This window comes from Chiroxiphia lanceolata, chromosome 11, assembly GCF_009829145.1.
Source record: "Chiroxiphia lanceolata isolate bChiLan1 chromosome 11, bChiLan1.pri, whole genome shotgun sequence".
NCBI lineage: Eukaryota > Metazoa > Chordata > Aves > Passeriformes > Pipridae > Chiroxiphia > Chiroxiphia lanceolata.
The window spans coordinates 21105674-21131000 of record NC_045647.1 but is presented as its reverse complement, the minus strand read 5'-3'; the positions used below and the strand labels follow the sequence as shown (position 1 = coordinate 21131000).

Sequence of the window (25327 nt, the reverse complement as noted above, 5' to 3'; positions counted from 1 at the left end):
CAGTGTAAGGTCAATATGACCTGGAGAGGGAAAAGAAAAACAAATCGTAAAACTTAATTGGGCCCCTCTAAAGAGATAAAACAAGTTACCTCCCTTTTACCTTGTGTAGGATTTATAGTGAGAGAATTTTGTTTAGTTAGCTAGATAATAGCACCTTTCTTAAAATTTATAGATAACAAACAAACATCTGCTGAATGTCTGATTTAACAATATATTATGCTTATAGATAACATTCTTTTTAAGAAATAATGTTTATACTCATGTACCTAACAATGTGTAATGTTTATACTTATGTATAATGAATATTCATGTAGTAGCTGGAAATAAATGTAGAACAACTGTCTTCTTTGGGTGTGACAGGCGTTGGGAGTTGTTGAACCCCATCCCTGATCACCCAGCGCTGAATTTGCTTTTATCATATAATAAATTCTGATTGGAAATTGCCCGGCTGGGGTTTTTATTTCTCACACACCCAGGGCTGAGCCTGCAGGCTGGGGGATGAAGGGATCAAGTGGTGAGAAGGTGGATCTTCCTGGTGAGAAGGACTTGGGTGCTGGTGGATGAGAGGCTGGACATGCCCTGGCCATATGCCCTCAGTGCCCAGAAAACCAACCTTACTCTGGGCTGAGTCCAAAGGAGTGTGCCCAGCACCCCGAGGGTCGTGATCCTGCCCTGCTGTTCCTCCCTGGTGAGACCCCCCCTGGACCTCATCCAGCTCTGGGGTCCTCAGCACAGCGGGGACATGGGCCTACTGGAGCAGGTCCGGAGCAGGTCCAGAGCAGGCACAAAAATGCTCTGAGGGATGGAGCCTCTCTGCTCTGGAGCCAGGCTGGGAGGGCTGGAGGTGTTCACCTGGAGAAGAGAAGGATCTGGGGAGACCCGACTGTGGCTTTTCAGTTCTTAAAGGGGGCTTGTGAGAAAGATGGGGACAGAGTTTTTTAGTGGGGCCTGTTGTGACAGGACCAAGTGATAATGCTTTTACCTAAAAGAGGGTAGATTCAAACTAGATATAAAAACCTTTTTTTATGCTGTGGGTGGTGAAACCCTGGCATTCCTGGAGACATTCAAGCTCAGGCTCTGAGCAACCTGGTCTAGTTGAAGATATCCCTGCTCACTTCAGGGTGTTGGACTAGATGGCCTTCAAATGTCCCTTCCAACCCAAACCATTCTATGTTCCTGTGCACCATCAAAGTAGGGCTGGGTTAATTCCTGGGGTAGCGATGCTGACACCTATATTTCAGTAGTTGTGCCATTAGTGATGGGCTGAGAGAGGCTTGATGGACCAAACAGTGAGGTCTGCAAACCACAGGCAGTGTGTTCAAGGAGAAAAAGGAGAGGAACACATTTCAGATGAATGGAAAAATGCCAGCATTTTACTCCCCATTCTGTGTTAAGACAGAAAGGAATGTCCTGAAGATCCCTTCATGGGTGTGCACTATTGGCTGTCCCAGCACTTGTGTCCTGTAAAAGAGGGAAGTTGTTACAGCTTCTCAATATCCTGTTTATAGCTGGGTAAAAACCAAATACTGCACTTCTCCATCTCTGCTTTCTTTCCAATAAAGGCAAATTTTGTCCATTATTGTGTGGAACATATTCAACTATTCATGTGCAAATTCTCCTTGCCATTCACACAGTGTTGATTTGCTCTAATCTCACTGCAATTAAGACTGATACATTGTGAGGCAAAGTGTTGAGTGATTAATCCTGGTGTCTGTGACTGTAGAGAGAGATTCTGTAATTAAATGACATTTGAAGACAGGCGTAGTATACAATACTTCTGGCGTGTATATAACTTTGACTAAATATCCAGACATTACATTGTGTAAGAGACCTGGAGGTTGGTACATCACTTCTTCTGTGAGTACTCACTAGAATAGTAATTGGATCAGTTTGTTAAAATAAATAAGCAAAAGTAATGCATTATTTCTTATGTATGCAGTCTTTCATATTTAGGATATGTTATTGACACAGTACCTAGTTCAGTATAGGTAGGATGGGCATTCAGTGCTAGCAAGATATTATTTGTTCATTCCTAGTTTTGTTTTAAATGGCAGCATGATAATCACTACAGAACTTATTTTATTAGGAAACAATATTTTAATTTCTCTGCATGATCTCTCAAAGTCCCTCAAAATATTTTATTTTATTTTATTTTAGGTTTATTCAAACTAGTCCTTGACACAGAGCAAAGATTAAATCTACCTTTTCAAATCAAGGCCATAGTTCCAAGCAGAATTTACCATTTGTGGTGGCAGTTTTGTCTGCTCCGTATGTCAGAATTCCCACTTCACCATCTGTTTTCTCAGTTTCTTTTGAAGTTGAATTAACTGGAGGACAAGCAACTGCTTTCTGCTTCAGAAGTTGGGCCAAATCCAACTGGTTTTGGAATCTGTTTTTTGGAACTATTACAGTTCAGAAAACATTAAAAATATCTGAATCTATTTAAGAAGTATGGAAAACAAAAATATAAAGCCCTGCCATGTTCATGATTGCACAAAAACAATTTCTTTTTTCAAGAGAAAAATCAAGTCTGAAAGAGTTCAACTGCCAGAATATGAATGTAAAGGAGGTCAGAATATCAATAGGATGTCAACAGGATACATGATCCTTCTCTTTTGAGTGAGACACCTGAAGAGGTGTGTAAAATAAAACATCTTGTACCACAAAACCTGCTTTGCTTTTTGAGAATTTGACATATTGTTGCAACTTAAAAATGAGTATTTATCAAAAACAGTGAAAAAGGCTGATGAACAGAGATGAGTCTCACTGCGTTTTAAATCTCCTGAATTAAACTGTTTTGTTGTCCCTGTCTTCAGATCGTGTCTGGAGGGTGGGAGCACAGGCCATGACATTCTTTTTCCTGTGAAGAACCCTAAAGGTTCCTCACAAGGGGGTGACAGAATTGGTGGTAGAGTTTTACACGCAGCTCAAAGAAACACAATGTATGCCCAAGAAATCTTTACATCAGTCGTCACCAAACCTGGTCTCTGTTTTTTTATAGGTGTGATTTATAATAACAGCAGTTTGAAAATCAAGGCATTTGATGATGTTTTGAGATGTTTTATTAATTTAATAATGAAATAACTCTAATTCAATACATGTAAACAGATGTGTGATGACTATTTTACACAAATATGATGACATTTATTTTTTTGGGGCTTTAATCTAATGTTGTTACTCATATTGACTACAAGAACTACACATCATCCAGTCATCTCTGAGTGTCAACTTCTCACAAGGGTGACTTTGAGGCTTTCTGCTGCTGAATATTGTCTGCAGATGATCATATTCAACCTACAGCATTTCCTCCCAGATTTATTGATATATGCAACATCTTCCCTTTATTCTTGGCATTAAATCTTTCCTCCTCCTCCTCATCCTCGTCCTCTTCCCTCCCCCCCAGGAATTTCAGTCTCCAAGGTCTAAATTCTTCAGCGGCTTCACAAACATTGTTTTAATTCACACGGGCATCCATGCAGTGAACAACAAATCAAGGCTGTGCCTGTGAAGCTTGAAGCAATGTACATTTATAGCACTAAAAATAATAATCCATTACCCAGATGAAGCCAAGCATTTCCCAAATAACTCTACTTGTCCTCAGGGATGTTTGCCAAAGGATCGGGAGAGAGAAGGTTGTTTGTGTGGCTTTGCAGCACTAAAGTGATGAACATTAAAAAGTACAGCTTTCTGAGATCTTTGTATTCCTATAAAACAGAGTCAAAATGTTTTATATATGGGACATTAATGAAGAGGTGAATGACAGATTGTGAAAACAGCTGCTTTGGGAACAGAAAGCTAAATAAGAAAAAGTTTACATACTCTGCGTCCCCCCTCCCTTTCTACACAAACATACACAGGCAAGTGCATCCATACCTATCTGTCTGTCTCTTTATCTATTTTTCTAATCTGTGGAAAACTTTCCATGTGTGGTATTTTTTTTGTTCATTTATAAGTTAAGACATGTCTGTTGAGAGCTGGAAAAAGATACCACCCCTCTTTGATACAACCAGCTTGGCTTTAGAAGCAGAGATGAACTGTGATTTCTTGCTTTCTTGCTAGAAATATGCTGGCTTGTTTAGATTAACTTTATTTTCATTTTAATTTTTTTCTTCTATGATGGTTGGTAAAAACCTTTCTTCCTTAAGCTATGTGCTGGCAATATTTGAGGTAGAAAATAACATCATACTACACATTTTAGATACTTCGTAGTTTCCTTGTGAAATTTTATTGTTGTACCACCTACCTGAAAACCCCTCAAAACTAAATCAGCAGGTTAACTACTGTGCACAACTTGCTAGAAAGCTGCAGTTCCTGCAGCAAAAGAGAAGGTTTGGGGATGGCTGGGGTAATTTTAAGTGCAGGGGGTTAGTTTTCCACTAGAGGGAAGGGAAGCTGCAGGAAGGACTGCTGCACTTCATAGTATTCCTGGCTATAAAATCAGAGACAATCTCAGTAACAGCATCTTTAGTGGCTGAGACACTAAATGTGGCCTCAACACAAGCTGCTGCTTCTTGGTACATTTCCTTCTGCTAGAACTAGCCAGAAAATGGATTTTAAATCTAGGAAAACTAATGCATATGATCTGTATGCACCATGTCCCATTTAATTTTTACCATACCAATAAAAAGGGAGTTTGCTTTATTGCCTTTCCAGCCAGAGGCTGGAGAAATTCAGCAACTAATCACTAACTCACAGCTAAATCTAATGCCAGCAACATTCCTACAATATTCTTGTTGGGTTTTTTAAACTGTTGAACTTCTTTATTGCTGCTGACTGCCAGCATATATAAACTGACCTGAACCTCTTCTAAAATAGATGCTTCAAGAAGGTTGTACAGTTTTCCCATAATAACATTCACTGCCATGATTTGATTGCAGTAAAGGTTTTGTAAGCTAAGAAAATGTTGATGTCTATCTGTAGGCTCCACAAGAGGATGAGGGATGTAATTCCTGGGGATCTGCTGCCCTCAGCAGAGAGACCACAGTCTTGAGTTGTGGATGTGGAGTTCCCTTAGATGATTTTCTGAGTTTCTCCTCAGTCAGAAACCTCCTTTGCTCTTGTTTTCTTTGATCATTATTCAGTACCAGGAAAAGTTAGTGGAGTGAAATGAGGTGTCCCCAGAGCCTCCTCTTCTCCAGGTGAACCCCCCCAGCTCTCCCAGCCTGGCTCCAGAGCAGAGGGGCTCCAGCCCTGGGAGCATCCCCATGGCCTTCTCTGGACTCGTTCCAACAGCTCCACATCTTTCTTGTGTTGGGAGCTCCAGAGCTGGACAGAGAGCTCCAGGTGGGGTCTCACATGGCAGAACAGAGGAGCAGAATCCCCTCCCTCGCCCTGCTGATCACATTTCTTTTGATGAAGCCCAGGAGAAGCAAAAGGACCTGTAATTATGCAAAAGACTTGTAATTTCTTTTTGGGTTCCTTTCTTCTCCATAGCCCCCTCATTGTGCTTTGGCTTGTCACCCAGGCTTGGGATGCTTGTGGGGGGCCACACCAACCGAGCTTGCATGAAAATTGTACTTTTTTCTCTTGCTTTGCCAAAGCCCTGCTTTGCCTTTGGGCAACCAGAGTGGCACTTATTTCTAACGAAATAAAGTCAGCCCTTGCAGACAGAACTGAGCTGAGCTGAGCTTTAAGGAAATGGTGAAGAATTTTAGAACCTCTTCTCACTAGTTACCAGTGTCCATCCACCTCTTCTGTTTCCTCAGGGAAAACTTGTTGCAACTAAACCCTTTCCTGTTAATACAGACATCAAAGAAGGGGTATCCTGCATATTTCCTGGGAGTCTGAATTGGGGTTTTGGAGTGGATGGCTCAGCTGAGGACTCTAGCCTTCCTGTGCTTTGTGAACAATTTTGAAATCTTTTCTCCTGTATATATTTTAATACCAAGAGATTTTGCCTAATATGTGGAAATCTGTGTTCCTGTCTTGGAGACACTGAAAGAAATTGAATTCCAAAGTATTTCCTTGGTCTGTGGATAAAAGGAGGATTACATGAAGTTAGAAAGGAGACAATCTAATGTAATTATTCCTGGTACTTATGTTTATAAGATCACAGGGCAGAGAAGAAGGGACATAAAAGAGGAGGGGAATGAGGCAGCACAGGATCAAACACTGACAAGCTGAAAAAGGGGCAGCAGCTGATGTCTGACACCAGAGAACTAAATGGGAATAAATGGGGGACAGTGATGTTCCATGTGGGAGTAGCAGCTGATGAGTACATTGTATTGACTGTGGAATGAGAGAGGGGGAGAGACTGACCTGTGACCCTGAGTGACACCAGGTGTAACCTGGCAGGACCAGGAGTTGTGTGGCATCAGTGCAAGACATGGAGCTGAGACAAGGGAGGAAGGAGCTCCTTCTGCCCAAGCAGGGACCTCACAGGCGTGCCCAGTGTGATACTGGATAATGGGGAGTGATTCTGCATCTGCTGTTCCTGTCACCTGGAAGGTGGGACAGAAGCAGAGAGCTGTTAGGATCTTGCTGTGGAGCAGGCTAGCTTTGGGCCACTGCCTCTTGAGCCAGTCTGCTTTTCTTCTCAAGCACAGAGTTTGGCCATCTTCTGTAACACCATCCCTTGGGAAAAAAAGGTTCTTCCAGTTTCCCAAAACACCTCCATACAGTTTCTGCGCCTACTCACCCATCCTTAAACTGCACACTTTTAGGTAAATCAGTGAAAGCAAAGGGCTAACAACAGACACTGGGAGTTAATTTGTAGCTTAGGATGGATAGTTTTCCCTGAAAAAATCCAACTGGTATTTCGGCAGTGGCTGGTCAGAGGACCACAAGAAGCTGAGCTCTATTTTGCAGTTGTGATGGTCAATATTCCTGCCATGCTACTTCTCTCACTTGCTTCCTCAGTTCACCTGGGCTCTTGGCCCCAAGAGCTTAATACTAATGATGGTATTTTTAGAAGCACCAGGACAGGTCCTGCTTTCTGAAGGCACTGTGCTTTGAGATGACCCTGGAGATGATTTGCAGCTCTCACTGTTCTGGCAGTTCAGAGAGCACTGGGGACAGGTAAATAACTGGTTGGGGTTTGGTGGGTCTGTGCTCTCAGCCTCACCTTGCAGAGGAGGGTGTTGACAGGGGATCACATGGACAAGAGGGGTGGTCCCAGGTCCCCTGCAAGTTTAGCAGCTCTGTATGAAATACAGGGAAGTGAATTGGACCTTCTACATAAGTGCAGGGAACAGGGACGGAGAGACGAACGTGAATCCCCTGGAAGGTGTTTCCCAAGTGTACTGTGCATGTTGGATTACAGCTCTGCCTGGACGTCAGCAGCTTGCTCACCAAGAGGCTTTTTGATTTTCTTCATGTGTATCAAACTCAGCAAATTAAAAGGCTGCTTACAGAGAGTCTTGTGTAGTGTAATCTGAATTTTGGGAAGATGGTAGTTGTTAGATCAATACCCAGCAATTTGGCTAACTTGTCTCTTTTTTTTTTTTTTTTTTTTTTGTGACTGCTCCCTGGTGATTTTGGTCTGGTTTCTTAAAGGGATTCAATTTTAATTTCGAAATGGAGGCAGTGCTGTCACGGGACAGATGGAGCTGGGACAAATGACATATTGATTCTGATCTTAACAAGAAGCCACTTGAGCTCCTCGTGACAACAGCCCCACAGACTGGTAATGGATCTTTAAAAATCAACTCATCACAAAGCTTTTAACTTGAAGCTCTGACATATGGAGCCTGTTCAGTTCTGCCACAGAGGGAGAGGGTTTGAATGCAAAGAGGTTTAGCAAGGAGACCTGTGCACAGCAAAACTGTCTGTACTCCAGCAAATGAAGTGTCTTAGGATGTAAGACTTTGGCCATACTTCAGTTTTACCCCTCCATTTACCCAACTTCTTGGCCTTCCTTTGTCAGTAGTGAAATATGACAGGGAGAGGCAGATCCTTCTTGGCTGTTGCTTCTCTAAAGTTGGCCTTGTTTGCTGACTGCCCTCTGAACAGGTTGGTGACAACCAGCTCCAGATACCAAGGTCAGACAAAGCTGTCTCACACCAGTGCCAGGGCCAGAGGGGGCTGGATTAACTCTGCACTGTCCCAGCAGCCTGGAACTTCGTGTTCTCCCACAAACAGGAACAGGCAAATTGGTATCTCATTATGAAGCAGCACTTTGAAAAGTTTACCATGTGTTTGATTCTGCCCTGAAGCAACTGAGATTCACTGAAGTATTCACAAGCCCTAAATAATGGATTTATTGTGGTTGCTAGAATCTTTCATATTTTACAACTTTGCTGTACAATACCCTGACACTTGCAGAACCCTTGGCTGGTACAGTTCTCCAGTGCTTCTTACAGAGAAGTGCTTTGGGAAGCAGTCAGCACTCACATTCACGGGTGGTTTGTGGAGCCCACAGGACAGGGCATTGTCTGTTATTCCAGCACCTGTGCCATTTATTCTGGTGGAATCCTTGTGACAAAGATTTTTAGTCTACTTTTTTAGCTCAAACAGCCCAAACTTGTCCATCTAACTGGTTTCTGTTGCAAGTTTTTCCTTTGCTGTCTGTCGTTGGCCCTGAGAAGATGCTGCTCGGATTCTGCAGACCGTAATTGCTGATACCAAACTGAAACCTCACTGTGCTCCACAGCAGCTGAGTTATCCGCAGGTGAGCCAAGAGCCAGGATTCAGCTCCAGAAACTCCAAGACCTGACAGATGAACCTCTGGCCCTGAGGAAGGCAGGAGCATTCTGAAGGTAAAGGGTAACTGGCTTTGGGTCTGACCCTGCACCTCCTTTTGCATGGCAACAGCTGCCCCATGCTGTGTGGGGGGCAGATAACATGTAACACTCTTAATTTAGCACAACACTTTGGGAAGTGAAAATATTAGTTAAAATTGGTGTTGATAGCACTGGTTGAGTAAACTTACAAAGCTCTTAAAAAAAATCGGTCTGGGCACAAAATTATTTTTTTATTATTATTTTTAATTCTTTGATGCTCAGAGATAATGGAGGAAGGGGGAGATTTTCTGTTCAGCTCGCCTGTCAGGGTGCAGTGGGTGAGAAAAGAGCAGTTTTTGGCCAGCTGGTTTAGGAGCTCTGAAAGCAGCTGTGGTGTCCCTAATGAAATATGGGGGTGGGGGCGCAGTTACAGACTGAATTGTCCCCCATATGTTCCCCTCTTCACCACAGAACTGTGGAGACTCAGCCTGCTGGTGGCAAAATCCCCACACCCCCCAGTTTGCAGCACTAAAGGCTTTGTGCTCATCACTATGGAAAGCTGCATGGGTGGCCTGCACCTAATGTTCTTTTGTTGGCTGGACCCCAGTCAGTGCTGCATCTCAAAGACTGACCCCAGTCCTGAGCTGCTTTTAAGACCGACTTGATCAAAGGGACTGAAGCTCTGTTGACTACAAATTCTCTAGAAAAATAAACACAGGAACTATGAGAATGTTGGTGACAAAAGCAGAGTTAAACCTTTGAGGCCACCTCCCCCCCTTTTATTTTTAATTTATTTAATATTCTGGGTGCTAGTCCTTGTATGAAATGGGCCCTCAGCAGCAAGCTGGGCCTCCTTGGTGTGGCCCTTTGTGCTCACTGTTTCTGGTTTGGTGTGGCTGTTCACACTATGAAACTTGTCCATCGTGCACTCTTTGCCCGTAATTCCAATTTCCTGTAACTCCAATGCACAGCCCTTTTTGCTGGATGGCATGTAAATAATCTGATTACTTTATTAGATAACTTACATCTTGCACTTCCTGACATTCCAGTTGTGGTAATCAGACTCTGTCACATCCCATTTCTTGAACACACTTTCAAGCCTTCCAGCTGCAGCCCAGGGGAAGATGTTTCTGTCTTGCCTCAAAATTGGTTACTCTTTTGCAAAGACAGCCCTTTACAAAGGAGTTGTTATGTGCATTGATGTCCAAGGGTCTGCTTTAAAAGACAAAAAAACCTCCACCAAACAAACAGAAAACTAAACAAACAGCATATTAAAAAAAAACTGCTGTATTTTCCGTTCTTGCTTTTAATATTTTCCAAGCTGGCCTCCTTTTCCACTGCAGTGGCAAGAAAAGAAAGCAAACATCCTTCCCAGATGATGTGCCTTGATGAAGGAACACAGACCTTAAACACAGGGGATATATTAAACGTGCAGATGATCATGATCATCATGGTCATTTATTTCCTGCCTGTTTTTATGTAAGATTATTTGCAGAGGGCTGAGCACAGTGTCTCAGCCCCCCTGGCTGGTTCCACGGCCCCCTGTTATCTGCTCTTCCTCATGCTCTTGTGTCTCTGCCCATTTGTCTCTCTTGGGTTACCGCCTCCTTCACCTCAGTTTTGTTTCTTTAAATCATCTTTGCTGTAGCAGCTCAGAGCTGGTGCCTGAGGGTTTTCCTCCACAAGCAGTGTAATTTTCTTCCCTGTCTTTCTGACTCAGATTCCTGGCTCTCTGATGAAAGGTCCCATCATCCAAGCAGGTCTGGGCACTTCTGGGACTGTTCCTCAGGGGATCCAAGCCCTTTCCCATGGCCCCATTGTCCATCCCAGTGCCCTGGGGTCCAGCTGTGCATCTCCTTCTGCCCAGCTGATAACTGGGACAATGTCTGCCAAATATTTGTACTGTTGGGCAGCCTTGAGGGCTGTATGATATTCTTGTGGACACATCCAAGCTGGAGCTTTGTCTCTGCTGACTGACCTGGCAGTTGGGGTTTTTGGTTGAGTTGGAGTTTGGTTTATGGGGGTTTTTTACACTTAACAGTCGGATCAGTGTGATTTGTATCCTAAAGGTTCTAAAGCACAAACATTGCACATGAGAGTTGTTTTGGGTTTTGCAGTGGTCTCAGATGCTGAAAATCCCTGTGGGTCTGAGCAATGGTGCCACGGCTCGAGGGGGTAGAGGAATGGGACAGGGCACTGCAGAGAGGGTCAGGACACAGTTGAGGGTGGTGAAGCAATGCCAATTTTATTAGGGGTGACACAGACTTAAACAGGGTAGGATCAGGAGGTGGGCTCAGGCTAGGGGAGGAGTAACTGACAGACAACTCAGGGAAAGCAGGGATTGGATGTCAGGAAAAGGATGGGTGGCAACTTTGGGTATCCGGGGGAATGGGCCAATAGTAGCTCTCTCTGCACTGCACCAAACAGCAGCCAATCGCAGGCAGAGGAGCGGGAAAGCAGGGGAAAGGCGGGAAAACTGTGAGGGGAGAGGGAAGACAATATGGAGGATAGGATTTTTAAAACAACAACCAGGGATACAAACAGCCTTATAACATCATAGTAATAAACTGGGGATAACTGGAGATAACAGGGGTAAACAGTCCAGTCCAGATAAAGCCCTTATAGGTGTGAAGTGTCCATTCCGGTAATAAAAAGGTCTGTTCATGGGTCATAGATCCTTTTCCATGCTTGAAATCATTCCCACTCATCTCTATCTTCTCCAACATCTCCCCCTTTGTTTTTTGAAGCTGCAACGATGTTGGCAGTGACGGTGGAATTGGTGACTTCCGTATGCAGGCGATAAGGCAAGGTAGACAAATACATAAAGAGACAATGGTAAAAAGGGACAAAACACACATAATGATGATTTTACGGGACCAACTAGGTAATGATGGGAGTTTCAGCCAATCAAACAAATCACCAAAGCCTTCATCTTTGTCCTGATGAATTTCTCGGACTAAACTCTTCAATTGGCTGATGCTTTCATGAATAGATTGAGAATGGTCTGAGAAGTTCATACAGCACATCCCCTCAAATTCTTGGCACCCGTGTCCGTGTGCCAAGAGGAGAAAGTCTATAACCGCATGATTTTGAAGGCTTACCTCCCTCAATTTCTGGGTATCCGCTAAAAGTCCTTCTATCGCCCGGGTGGTGGCGTTAGCCTCCTTGGTCAGCCAACAGCCAAGGTGGGTCAACAAGGACAGGGCATGGGCCGTACCTACCCCGGGAATAGGGAAAGATGCCCAGAAATTTTTCATGCGTGACCATATGTGGATGCTGGAATCGCAATCCACCGGGAAGGGAAGAGGAGGCGGCAAGGTTACAACTCCAGCACCCCCAGACGGTATGGCATAAACAAGTGGAGGAGCATTGTGAATTTGGTTAATTTTGGATGTCACAATTTGGGACTTGGGAGTTTGGGGTTTAGGTTTTGGAAGGAGCCTCCAAACCTCAGTTTCCTTTTGAAGGTTGGGAAACCAGCTTCGCTTTACCTGGAGGGACCTTTTGATTTTGTTTTTTGGAATGACTGCTAGATCTGTCAATTGGAATTTTGCCAGGTTGTAAAGTGCCAGCTTTCCTACTGTGCAGGGACCCCTTTCCGGGTAAGCCCGAATATCAGGCCAAACCCGATCTCCGCACAGCAGGAAATATCCTTTTGGCAAGCGCATGTTCCTGGGAACATGTTCCGTCAGTATGGTTGCAATTACTGATCCATTACACCATGGCGTGGTGGTCCCTCGGTAAAGCGGCTTATTGGGGGTGACATCGTGAGGGGTAAACAGAACCGGTTGGGTATAACGATGGAACATAACACAAGCAGTAGTGGGGAGAGAACCTAAAAGATCAATTTCCTGGAAGGGGATGTCTATAAATGTGAGTGCCGTAATCGCCTGAGCTAGGTTGGGGGAATTTAGCAGCATGGCTCCACGGTTTCGTGTCTGAGACACAAACGCGTCCCGCTCCCCAGGTGTTATGGGGATTCCTACTAGGCAGGTTCGGAATGGACTTCCTGCACTGGACAAGGCCAAACACAGGGTATCTGTGTTTGTAGCCTTGACCAGGGTTACCCATAGATTTTCGTTAGGTTGATTCATCCATTCTCTCAGTGGGATTGTCTCAGCAGGGGGAGTCACTCCAAAGATGATGATGAAGAAGACAGTATATGGTGGCGTCATGATGGCTTCAACTCCGACTTCTTCTTATGGTTGGGAGATTTTCACTCTTCTGGCTGGGACCCACTTCGGTCCTTCTGGGCCTGAAATACAGGCGTAGCCCTTCCCCCAAGTAATCAAAGGGAAAGGGCCCGTCCATCTTTCGCTTAGTGGGTCTCTATACATTACTTTTGTTTTTTGTGATGGTACAATTGAGGAACCAGACTCTGATACAAAATGCCATTGCGGTGGACTTCTGTTTATGTGAGTTTCTGCTTCCTCCATTACATTCCAAAAATTTAAAACATACATTGCCTTATTCAATCTCTCTTGAGGGGTCAGGCCTATACTCCCCCTCTTTTGTTTTCTCAATAAATTTTTAATATTTTGGTGGGCACGCTCTACTATGCCCTGCCTCGTGGGATTGTGAGGGATCCCGGTGGTATGGTGCACTCCCCATTGCTCAAAGAATTTTTTCGTGTCTGCAGACACATAGGATGGTCCATTATCGGTCTTAATCTGTTTTGGAACTCCCATCCTAGCGAATGCAGACAGGAAATGTTTTTTCACATCACGGCTCTTCTCTCCAGAATGCGCGGTGGCCACAACCATCTTTGAAAATGTGTCAATGGACACGTGAACATATTTTAGTTTTCCAAATTCAGCCACATGTGTGACATCTGATTGCCAGATTTCTAATGCCAATAAACCCCTTGGGTTAGTTCCTTCTGGGGCAACCAGTGCGAAATTCTGGCAATCAGGACATGTCTTTAAAATTTCTTTGGCTTGAGAAAGTTTTAAACCGAATTGTTTTTGCAGTGACCGTGCATTCTGGTGAAAGAACTCATGTGACAGTTTTGCTTGTTGGTACAAGTTGGGTGTGACTACCATACCTGCCAGATGGTCGGCAAGTTGGTTTCCCTCCGCCATGGGGCCTGGCAAAGCAGTGTGTGACCTGGTGTGGACAATGAAGAAACCGAATTCTCTGGCCTGAATTAGAAATAACAATTTAGTTAACAATTTGAACAAATCCTCATTAGACACTTCTTTTAAGTAAGAATTTTCAATTCTCTTGACCACACCTACTACATATGCCGAATCAGAAACTATGTTAATTGGTTCACCACTGAAAATTTTGAAGGCGCGCACAACTGCAGAAAGCTCCACTATTTGAGGGGAACCCTGTACTTTATGAATATCTTGTTTCCAATTATTATTTTCTTGCCAAACTATAACCACGTTCCCGGTTCTCCCTGAGCCATCAGTAAAAACAGTTTTTGCATTTTTAATGGGTAGGTTTGATTGTACGATTTTCAATTTTAATGGGATTTGAATCAACCTCTGGATAAACGGGCACGCCGGAAGATGCAGCCGAATTTCTCCCGGGTAACCCCTGATGGCAATTTGAAAATCAGTGGAGGTTTGCAACAGTTGTTCTAGATGTTTAGAAGTCAGTGGAAGGTAAATAAAATTTGGTTCTTCTCCACTAAGTTCTAAACACCTAGTGCGACCTTTGGATATTATCTTCCCAATCATTTCTGCAATCGTGGTGATTGTTTTGCCGAATTGATGAGGGAGGAATATCCAGTCCCATAAACAGAAGTCCTTGCAGTCTGTGGTGAATTGGCCTAATAGGGCCAATGGTTGTCTCTCTTCTCTGATCACAGCTAGGGAGGATGGCAGTCCCTCCATCCTCCTGTATGACTGTCTCTGTGAAATTTTTCTTTCAACAGTGGATAGAGCTTGTTCTGCTTGGAGTGTTAAAGAGCGGGGCAAAGACAGATCGGCATCTCCCTTGAGCAGCTCGAAGAGGGGGTGTAAATCACCGGTTGTGATCCCCAGCACAGGTCTAATCCAATTGATGGCTCCTAGCAGTTTCTGGAGGTCATTTAAGGTTTGGACTCGTCTATTAATTTCTACTGACTGTGGTCTGATAGCCTTATTTGTAATTTGGAGTCCAAGATACCTCCAGGGTGCTTCCTTCTGAACCTTTTCAGGGGAGATCTCCAATCCTTTATTTTTTAGAGCTATGATTGTGGAATTTAGGGTTTTTTCTACTGCCAGTTGTGTTTCTGCACAGATCAATACATCATCCATATAATGGAAGATGATTGACTGTGGATATTGTTGCCTAATTGGTCTCAACACTTCTGCCACAAACATTTGGCAGAGTGTTGGGGAATTTTTCATCCCCTGAGGAAGCACCCGCCACTGATACCTGCGGTGGGGTTCACAGACGTTGATAGCAGGGACAGAAAAAGCAAATTTAGCCAAATCAGCCGGATTCAAAAAGATGTGAAAGAAACAGTCCTTAATGTCAACGACCACTAGGAGCCATTCAGCAGGGAGCATAGATGGAGATGGCATTCCCTGCTGGAGGGCTCCCATTGGTTCAAGGACCTCATTCACTTTTCACAGGTCCTGGAGAAGTCTCCAGGAGCCTGAGGATTTTCGAATGACAAACACTGGAGTGTTCCAGGGACTGGTGGAAGACTCCAGGTGTCCCTTGGCCAATTCTTGATTCACTAATTTGTTCAAAATTTGCAGCTTTTGTTTGGGTAAGGGCCACTGATCAACCCAGACTGGCGTCTCTGTTCTCCAGCTCAGTCTGGGGAGCTGCAACACTTCAGTGACCCCACCTAAAAATTTTGTTCATGAGACGGAGTTCAAAGTGAGCTCCCACTGTTCCATAGCGTCCCTCCCCCATAGTGTAATCGGAATATTAAGTATATAAGGTTGGAGAGATGCTGGCCTACCTTCTGGTCCGTAAACAGTAAGTGCTCTCTGACTTCTAACTGGGTACTGTGTTCCCCCCACGCCACTGACTTGTACATAGGCCATTTGTGCGGGCCATCCGTGCGGCCAGTCCTTGGAGGCAATAATTGTGACATCCACCCCCGTGTCCAAAAGGCCCTCCACTCTGACCTGCTGCGGCTGTTTAGACTGTGAATAGTAAACAAGACAAGTTAACAAAGGGCGAGAGGACTTAACAGTTGTGGTCCAAAGGACCTCTTTTTGATCTCCTCTCCTCTGCTCCTCGTCCTTAGACAGCGCGCACAGCAGGTCTTCCATAGAAACCATCTTGGCCACTGGGAAGCGATCCTCCAACTGCACGGAGGGAAGATAGACAGTTAGACAAATTGCCAAATTAGTGTCAGTAAGCCCAGTCAGGAGTGTGGGCACCACTATAATTCCCCTATCCACTGCTGAAAGATGGGAAACCATAAGATAGGTCCGATCGGGATTAACCGGGGCTGAGGGTGTGACTTTAACTAATTGTTCATACGAACTGAGGTGTGTAGACGGATGGACAGCAAAAAGAGTTATCCACGGAAGGGGAACACACTGATCTTTCACAGGAACTGGTTCGGGAAGTGGCCACTTAATTACGGGGTAGTTGGGCACGATGCCATGCGCAGAGCAGAGCGCAAGTGGGGGGTCACTTTTGTCGTCGCGTTCCTCCAAGCGCTCTGCTCTCCATTTCCCGAAGGTTCGTTTTCAATTTGCCTTATGTCGGGCAATGATGAGAAGGTAACTCTCTTTTTTAATTTGAGTGAGTGCCGTGGAGAGAGGGGCTCGTCATTGACATCAGTAAGAGAACGACAACTAGAAGTCCAGTGTCGCCCCTTTCCACACCTTCAACACAAGGTTTTAGGGAGGTCAGGTGTGGAAGCCGAAAGGTGAGGACAATGTTTTTTGAAGTGACCTTTTTCTCCACATTCAAAACAGTGATTTGGTCCGGAAAATGCGGCAGCCAATAGACGTGCTTTATGGGAGTTCGACCCGATGTTCTTGCATGCTTCAATCATCTCCAGCAGAGTGGGCTCTTTCAAAAGCTTTAACGCTTTTTGGCAGTCCTCGTTGGCCTTTTCAACAACCAATTTATTAAACAGAATTTCCTGGCACTCTTTCTGAGGTACCTGCCTGGCAATTGCCTCTTTTAGCTGAATAATAAATTCAGTGAAAGGTTCTTTTGGGCCTTGATTTATTAGAGTGAAGGAAGGGGTCGGCACATATGTGTCGGCCACCTTCTTCACGGCCTCCAATGCCAATTCTTTACTCATATCTAATATTTTGGGGTCTAATCGTGCTTGGTCCCCTCTGCTGGAGTAGTCTCCTTCCCCATAAAGCATATCTATGGCTTGCCTCGGGGGAATTCCCTTCCTCTCCATTTTGTCATTCACATAAGTTATTATTTTTTTCCTCCATTCCGCTTCAAAAACTGAGGATTGTACAGTTGTCAACAGCCCCCCAACCACCGCCCTGATGTCAAAAGGGATCAGTGTGTATGCAAGAAAGAAGGACTCGAGCAACCCGATGGTAAATGGAGCGCCCAATCCATATTCAACTATCGCCTTCTTTATATCTTTCAACATCGGGTATGATATGGGCCTCCACTCGGGTGCTCTCCCTTCATCGTAATATACTGGAAAAGCTCGCAGGAATTCTACATCCCGAGCACCCGCAGCTTCCTCTCGGAAGGCTCTCCAGATATCTGGTGCAGTGTGTGGCCTCTCCGGGGAGCGCGGCATTCGGTCACAGTCCAGGGTTGGGTAGCAGCAGGTGGGGTAGGCCTCGGTGTCCTGAGCCTTATGGGTGCCGTCATCTTGGTGGAAGTGCCGTTTGGCCTTTGCCCTTGCCCCGCCCACCGCTTCCTGTTTGACTTCCCGGGAGGGTGATGGTTCTGGAGAAGAGGCGGGGCTGACAGAAGGGGGTGTGGTTGGTGATCTGCCGGGGGAGGACCTTCTTGCTCGTGTGGGTGGTGACGGAGGCGGCCTCGAGGGTGACACTACAGGGACCTGCCTCCTTTTTTGGTGTTTTTTTCAGGGGAGGAGTCCCCGACATGGTCAAACGGAGGTAGGGGTGGCTCATAAGGTGGAGCTGAAGGAGCCTACCCCCTTTTATTCTGTCTTTCTCCTCCCCTCCTTGGGCTGTCCTGGGGTCCCTCCTCCTCGACGCCATTTCGTTTTCGTCGCAGATCCTCTTTCTCCTCCCTCCCACCATCTTGTGTGTCTGACCTTCTCTTCTCCCTCCCACCATTTTGTCTCCAGGGGTCTCTGTCCGATTTTTCTAGGTCTCGTTCAGGGTGATCAGTGACTGTGTCGCTATTTTCTGCGTCCGCTTGAGGGAGACCGACATTCTTGTCCATCACTTGGTGCTGTAGCACCATCAGAACTAGTCTCCACGCTATCAGCGCCTCCTTCGCGAGCCGGTCACCCTTGTCGCTCTCTCGCCAGAGTAGATATCCTAAGGCTTGCCACTTTTCAACGGTGGTATTATCATTTACTTTGTGTCCGTGGCGGTCCAGCCATTCGGCAAGAGCTTTCGCGGATTTTTTATCAATTGGGTGACCGTGCTCAATGATAAAGTCTTTAAGGCGGTGGTCTACAAATTTTTGGGAGGTTGAGAGCGTGAGTCCCATGATGTTACTCGGGATTTCCCACCAGCTCTTGGTGCTATCTCTCCCCTTTTGATTTTTTGTAGTTTGGGTGGGGGTGTGGGGTAGGGTGTCGGGATGCCTTCGACTGCTCACCTGTCTGGCGCGCAGTCCGTGCAGCTTCTCAGTAGCTCACAGCTGTCCGCTAGGTCGAAGGGAGCCGGCGGAGCAATCTTCCCTCCTGAAGTCGCCTGAGCCTGAGTGTAAGCACAGGAGTTCTCTCAATATGAGAGCCCTCAACTGTGCCCCACGTTGGGCGCCACTTGCCACGGCTCGAGGGGGTAGAGGAATGGGACAGGGCACTGCAGAGAGGGTCAGGACACAGTTGAGGGTGGTGAAGCAATGCCAATTTTATTAGGGGTGACACAGACTTAAACAGGGTAGGATCAGGAGGTGGGCTCAGGCTAGGGGAGGAGTAACTGACAGACAACTCAGGGAAAGCAGGGATTGGATGTCAGGAAAAGGATGGGTGGCAACTTTGGGTATCCGGGGGAATGGGCCAATAGTAGCTCTCTCTGCACTGCACCAAACAGCAGCCAATCGCAGGCAGAGGAGCGGGAAAGCAGGGGAAAGGCGGGAAAACTGTGAGGGGAGAGGGAAGACAATATGGAGGATAGGATTTTTAAAACAACAACCAGGGATACAAACAGCCTTATAACATCATAGTAATAAACTGGGGATAACTGGAGATAACAGGGGTAAACAGTCCAGTCCAGATAAAACCCTTATAGATGTGAAGTGTCCATTCCGGTAATAAAAAGGTCTGTTCATGGGTCATAGATCCTTTTCCATGCTTGAAATCGTTCCCACTCATCTCTATCTTCTCCAACACAATGGGGCTTAAGCTGTGTGTGCTTCCAGCCCTGCAGTTCTCTGTATGGTGAGTGCTCTGGGGCACCTGTGTGTAACAGCACATGAGGGTGCCACAGCTCCCATTGTCTTGTGGTGTTTTGGAGAATCCCTGCATTCAGAAATTATCTCTCCTTGAAGCTCGAGGGCGCCTAAAACTTCCCATATAGACACATGTTCCTCATTTCTGATTTTTTTTAAAGCCTGGCTGGCTGAGCACCTGCCCTTTCCTTGTCCTGCCTTACCCCAGCCCCACAGTGTTGGACAACCAGCCCCATGACACCAGTTCAGGTGCCCTTCTATGAAGGAGGAAGGGCATCACAGGGGCTTTGCACCAGGTCCTGATGGCGAGCACAGCCTGAGTTGCAGCAAGAAGGTCCCCCCTGGCACCACAGAGAGCATTAAGGAGCCTGGAAACTCCCAAGGTGCAGGTTTCAAATAAGACAACCCAGCTGTCACAGCAAAAGTGGCCCCACCTCAGTCCAAGAGGTTCAGTGTGCACACAGTATAATCATGGAGCACTCGGTTGGGAAATCAAATTCTTAGGGTGTATCTCAAACAAACAAACACATTCTATCAGACAAGTTGACATTCATGGGAAGTCTCCCTTTCAAGTCCAAACTCCAGCATTAAGGAATTAGTTTTGCCCCTGGTAAACATGGACCCTGGATTCACTATATAGCTACATGTCCACAGACTGAGCTGCCCACAGTGCCAGACTCTGGCAGCCATTCTCCTGGCTGGAGAATGGATGCTGCAGCATTCCTAGTCTAAAACAATAGAAATCCAAACTCCCGCCTTTCCAGTTTGCCTGCTAGAAATGTGAAGAAGTTTCACGATGTTTGGACTGTCTAAATTAAACTATCTCAGAGAGAAAATTGTTCATGAACAGGAAACTTGTGGTTACTATCTCCATTACACACAGAACAATGTAAAGTGGTTTAATTGCTTTTTGTACTCTATTGTGGGAGATGAATTCTGGCCTTTATTTTGCTGCTGTGTCATTAAGTTTTCTCAGATACTCCTTTGTGTCATTTAACCACTGGGTTCTTGCAGAAGTACAATCCTTCAGCATCTCACACTGGAGATAAATCATGCAGGACGAGGTCAGACTTTAGCCTTTGGAGTGTCAACATGTGCCAGGATGATCCATTAGCCCACATGTGAACCAGGTGTTTTACCAGGCCAGACACACGACCGTCGTCCGTAGCTGGTCTGCAAAATAACATGGAGCTGCAGCTCTAAGGAACTCAGAGGTTAGGGAGCAAATAGACCAAATCCCAAATTTCTATCAGTTACTTTACAGGAGTATTTGCTACTGATAGATTTCATATTCCTTCCCAGAGCTGGAATAAAAGAATCCCAGCAGTTTGCTATGCAAGCAAGAGAAAGAGACTCTTCTCAACAGGTTCCAGCTCTGTTCCTCATTTGAATTAAAAGCAAAGCAAAACTATTCTGTTGGTCACGTCAAACCCACCTATTTTTGATTACAGTCCGTGAAAGACAAAACAGTATAAAAAGTATTTCATTTTATAATACTTACATTTTTCTATTGAGCCATGGCATAACTATGCCATCATGAGCTTGATGAGGACCCTGGGAAAAGAGTAAAACTGAGCTAAAAACTAGTCAATGAATTTCATTAACAAAGCAAGGCATTTGCTACTGGAGCCCTGCAGGACAATCCTGACCATGACACAGGCCACAAATGCTCGGAGCAGCCTCTGAAGGGAGGAGGGTGGAGGGAGATCAGTGACTTACTCTTTGTTCTCGTACACCTTGCGCGCCACAAAACTGCAGCAGAACAGAAGCAGAGGCACAGTGAGCAGCGTGGCCAGCATGCCAATCATGCAGCGCTTGCGATAGTCCGGGGGGCACAGAACCCTCCTGACGCTCTGGGGATTTTGGTCCTTTGTTCCTGCCTTGCCGACCACATCTGCAGGAGCAATTTGGAGCGTTAGCCCTTCCTGGGCACCCCTGCTAAGCCGACAGCACATTGGACACAGCCAGGACGTTCTCTGTTTCCCTCAGTGCGGGTGCCTGGAGGCTCCCAGCCCTGGGGACAGGCTGTCCCACCAAAGCAAACCCAGAAGGCCGGGAGGAGAGCCCGGGGGGAGCGGAGCTGCTTGAGCAGTCGCTCCTTTGAGGGACACGCACAAAACCCATCTCTGCAGCAGGCAGTGCCAGCCCCATCCCTCCCTGCCCCGGGACAGCTCCCACAGCCCAAGGGGACAGAGTCAGGCCCTCTCGGGAGACACGTGATCCCCTGCCCAGGGTGGGAGCCAGGGAACGCTCCGGCCCGTGGCTCACGGGAGGGATCCCGCTCTGGGCTGCTCTGGTGCCTTGGGCCTCTTGAGACTCAGGGCCAGCTCTGGGAGCAGCTGCAGCAGCAGGGACCTTGGGGCCAGAGTTCCGTTTCCCAGGAGCTGCTGGAAAGGTGTTTCAGATGCCTGGAACCTGTCACACTTTCAGCTTACCCGGCTTGCCAGTGCCTGGCATTGCCTTCCTTCCTTCAGGAGACTCTGGCATAGAGTCACTGCCTCCTCCAGGAGCTACTGCCTTCCACAGAGCCATCTCTTGATCCTTGTCTGGAGAAAGCAAGAGACAATCAGATGGAACCATTCTCCATAAGGGAAGTGGCATCTTCAGGAGGCAATGCTTATAAAAGACACGGAAAAGGTCCAGGAAAACACCTGGGCTTTTGGGGCTGGGTCAGGGCACTCCCTCGTCCAAACAGCCGCCACACTGGAGCTGCCGGGAGACCAGGCAATTGCAGGGGATCTCCTGGTCTGCAGGGCCCGTGGTGCATTTGGGGCACAGGGTCAGGGGATGCTCAAGGCCTTCCTGCAGAGGCTGGGGAGAAGCTGCAGCCAGGCCAGGCGGGGAAACAGCCCCGCAAGGCGGGAAAGCAGCAGCGGGGCAGCGAGGCTGCGATGGATCCCTTCCCGCTGTGCAGCCACTGCCTGTCCACACGTGGATCTAAAGCCCCCGGCTGATGACTCTCAGGGCTCAGGATGAGGGAAAGAAACCCACTGTGCCCTCCCTGCAGTTTACTCAGCATTTTTCTCATGCCTTCAGGTGGGTCCTGAGATTTCTTTTCACCTGGAGGTTGGTTCTTGCCTCTTGGAGGACCTTAAGGAAAAGCAGTTTGATTTCACCTGAAGTGAAATACAGAAAACCAGAGCTCAGCCTGTGAGGTCAGCAGGGACTGACTACTCACCCCTATGATGTGAGCCAGCTTTGCTTGCAGGAACCAGCCCAGAAGTTGGAAAAGTCCTCCCTGTAACTCAACAGCCAGAGAAGATTCTGTCACCTGGGTCTTGCTACATTTTCATTCATTATTCTTTGAGGGGGCATTGAGAACTTACCTGCAGGAATCCCTGAAGGCTTTAAAGAATTTTCTGTCGATGGTGTTGGAGAAGTATTCCCAGTACCCTCACCTAGAAGCAAACATAGATGGGAACCATTTTCAAGGGGACAAAGTCAGGATCTCTCAGAAGACACTGGAGCCTTGCTCTCCCCATCTGCCTGTTTTCCAGCATGGTCACCCCTGGCAGCTGCTCCCAGATTTTGGGGTATGTCCCTCCCTTAGGAGTCCCAGTACTGCTCAGTACCGGAGTCCCCTGAGCCTCCTCGGGATAATTCATTTGTGCTGTGACAGTCTGCTCTGGGCTGGGCCAGCACTGCCAACAGCAGACACGGCAGCTGAAGCCCCAGCACAGCTCAGCCCAGAGGATGCCTGGCATCACCTCCCTTCCCTCAGCAGAGCCTGGCACGGAGCCACTGCTTCCTTTGGGGAACGCCACCTGCCACAGAGCCCCTTGGTCCATCTCTGGGGAAAGCAAGAGGGACACCTGGATCAGACGGAGCTGTTCTCCATAAGGGAAGTGGCATCTTCAGGAGGCAGTGCTTAAAACAGACATGGAAAAGGTCCAGGAAAACACCTGGGCTTTTGGGGCTGGGTCAGGGCACTCCCTCGTCCAAACAGCTGCCACACCGGAGCTGCCGGGAGACCAGGCAATTGCAGGGGATCTCCTGGTCTGCAGGGCCCGTGGTGCATTTGGGGCACAGGGTCAGGGGATGCTCAAGGCCTTCCTGCAGAGGCTGGGGAGAAGCTGCAGCCAGGCCAGGCGGGGAAACAGCCCCGCAAGGCGGGAAAGCAGCAGCGGGGCAGCGAGGCTGCGATGGATCCCTTCCCGCTGTGCAGCCACTGCCTGTCCACACGTGGATCTAAAGCCCCCGGCTGATGAGTCTCAGGGCTCAGGATGAGGAAACAGACCCACCTCGCCGTCTCTCCAGTTCACTCAGCATTTGGTCCAGAAGTTCAAATGGCTCTGGGGAGTTTTTTTCTCCTGGAGGTTGGTTCTTGCCTGTTGGAGGACCTGAATGGGAAGTAGTTGCATTTGACATGAATGGATTAGAGAAAACCAGAGCTCAGCCTGTGAGGTCAGCAGGGACAGACTACTCACTCATGCCATATGAGCTGGGCTCAGGTGCAACATCCAGCTCGGGATCTGGAAAAGTCCTGCCTGCAGACAGTCCTGTAACTCAACAGCCAGAGACACTTCACTGCAGGGCCCTCACCTCTTCCCTCCCCTCAGGAGCAGGGGCAGAGCTCCCCCGGGCCTGCAGTGGCTCCTCGCTGGGACCAAAGGAGCCCCACGCAGAGCTGTCAGGGCACCAGGGACTCCCTGGAGCTGCCCCAGCTCCAAACTCAGCCCCAGCCAGGGCCATGGCTTGGCAGCCGCAGCGGGAGCCCCTCCGGCTCCGAGGGGCCGGCAAAGGAGCCGTGCCAGGCACAGCCCCCCGGGCACAGCCGTGGGCCCGGTCCCTTCCCTCTCTGCCCTTCTCTGAATCGACACGGAGGGAGCAACTGGCATTTCCAGGGAAAGAAGATTAAAAGCTCCCCCTGACAGGGATCCAGTGGGAGCCCTCTTGGCCAAGATTGCCCCAATCCAGCAACCTTGAGAGGGTCTTAAGGAAAGTGGCACATGAATGAGCTCTTGCCACATTGACAGGGATTATTCTTCAAGTTGAGAACTTGCCTCCAGGAGGCCAGAAGTACTTCAAAACATCATCGTCCAGATAATCCAAGTCACGATCCCCATCTAGAAGCAAGCAGAGATGGGAACCGTTTCCATTGCATGCTGGGATCCCCTCCTGCCTCAGAGAACTGTGGCACTGCAGGGAGTTTGGGGAGCACCATCGGGGTCAGATGTCAGTGGACATGGCCAGAGCTGCAGAGGTGCCTGGGCAGCTCTGGGCTGGCTCCTGGCCGCTCTCCACACTCGTTCCAGGCCCTGTGCAACATCCTTGGGGGAGCGGCTGGAGCAGCCAAGGGCCCCTCGGGGCTCTCTCCTGCACCCAGGAAACCCTGGCTAAAGCCCTGGGGAAATCATCCCCGACTCTTCCCGGGGAGAAGAGCCCACTGGCCGGGAAAGGTGCCCCAGGCCGCCGGCTCACCTGCTCCCCGCGCTGGCACCGGAGCAGCCTGGGCAGCCCTGGCGTGCAGAGTCACTGCCAGGAGGAGGAGGAGGAAGAGGCGGAGGGCAAGGGCCATGGCCCCTCGCCCTCACACCGTCCGGCAGCTACTGCTGCCGCCGCTGTCCTGACACCGCTGTCCTGACACCGCTGCTGTACAATCTCTGTCCAGTAATCACTGTCCAGTAATCACTGTCCAAACGCCACCAAATCTGACACTGCTGCCGCCGCCGCTGCTGCCGCAACAGTTGCGGTCAGGGACTGAGTGGTCGGTCATTGTGGTGCTGTGGGACCATGGGGCTCTGTGACCTCACAGCCCTGCCGTGACTTCATGGTCGGGATGTGTTCGTGGGGGATGGACCCACCCCTGGGAGGGAGCAGGTCCTGCTGGCAGCTCTATCCCGGGGCTGGGACATTCCCATCCACGTTGAGCTCACGGCTCTGTCCTGTGTTCCCGGCACCGGCTCACGGGCACCGAGAGCTCAGCCTCCCTCAGAGCAACAGGCAGTGCACAACCCAGGGGTTCTACCGTCCTCGGGCACTGCCAGCCACAGCTCCTGAGGCTGAGGAGTTAGGGATTTCTGGCTCCAGGTAGATGCCCTCCTGTAGGCAGCTTCCAGCCTGAAGCCCAGTTTAGCACCGTGGGGGATCCCAGGGCTAACGAGGTACTTTTGTTTTATGGGAAAGATGGAGCCTTTACTATTTCCTCTTCATGTGAAATTTAAGGGACTGCTTTCTCTCAGGGTCCT

The 25327-nt window shown here is 47.8% G+C and overlaps 1 protein-coding gene across 2 annotated transcripts in view; it reads right to left on the bottom strand.

The window, feature by feature from the left end:
- The window catches only part of LOC116792417 (prophenin and tritrpticin precursor-like), a 610102-nt gene that overhangs the window by 7405 nt on the left and 577370 nt on the right, over positions 1 to 25327 (bottom strand). Inside the window, exons 4-6 of one of the 2 annotated variants that reach the window (XM_032699322.1) lie at positions 23567 to 23638; positions 23381 to 23479; positions 22466 to 22537 (exon numbers count right to left, since the gene is read on the bottom strand). The exons of the other annotated variant lie outside the window; for it this stretch is intronic. Coding sequence (XP_032555213.1) covers positions 22466 to 22537; positions 23381 to 23479; positions 23567 to 23638 — 243 coding nt within the window. The remainder of the gene's footprint in view (positions 1 to 22465; positions 22538 to 23380; positions 23480 to 23566; positions 23639 to 25327) is intronic. 2 annotated transcript variants of the gene reach the window in all.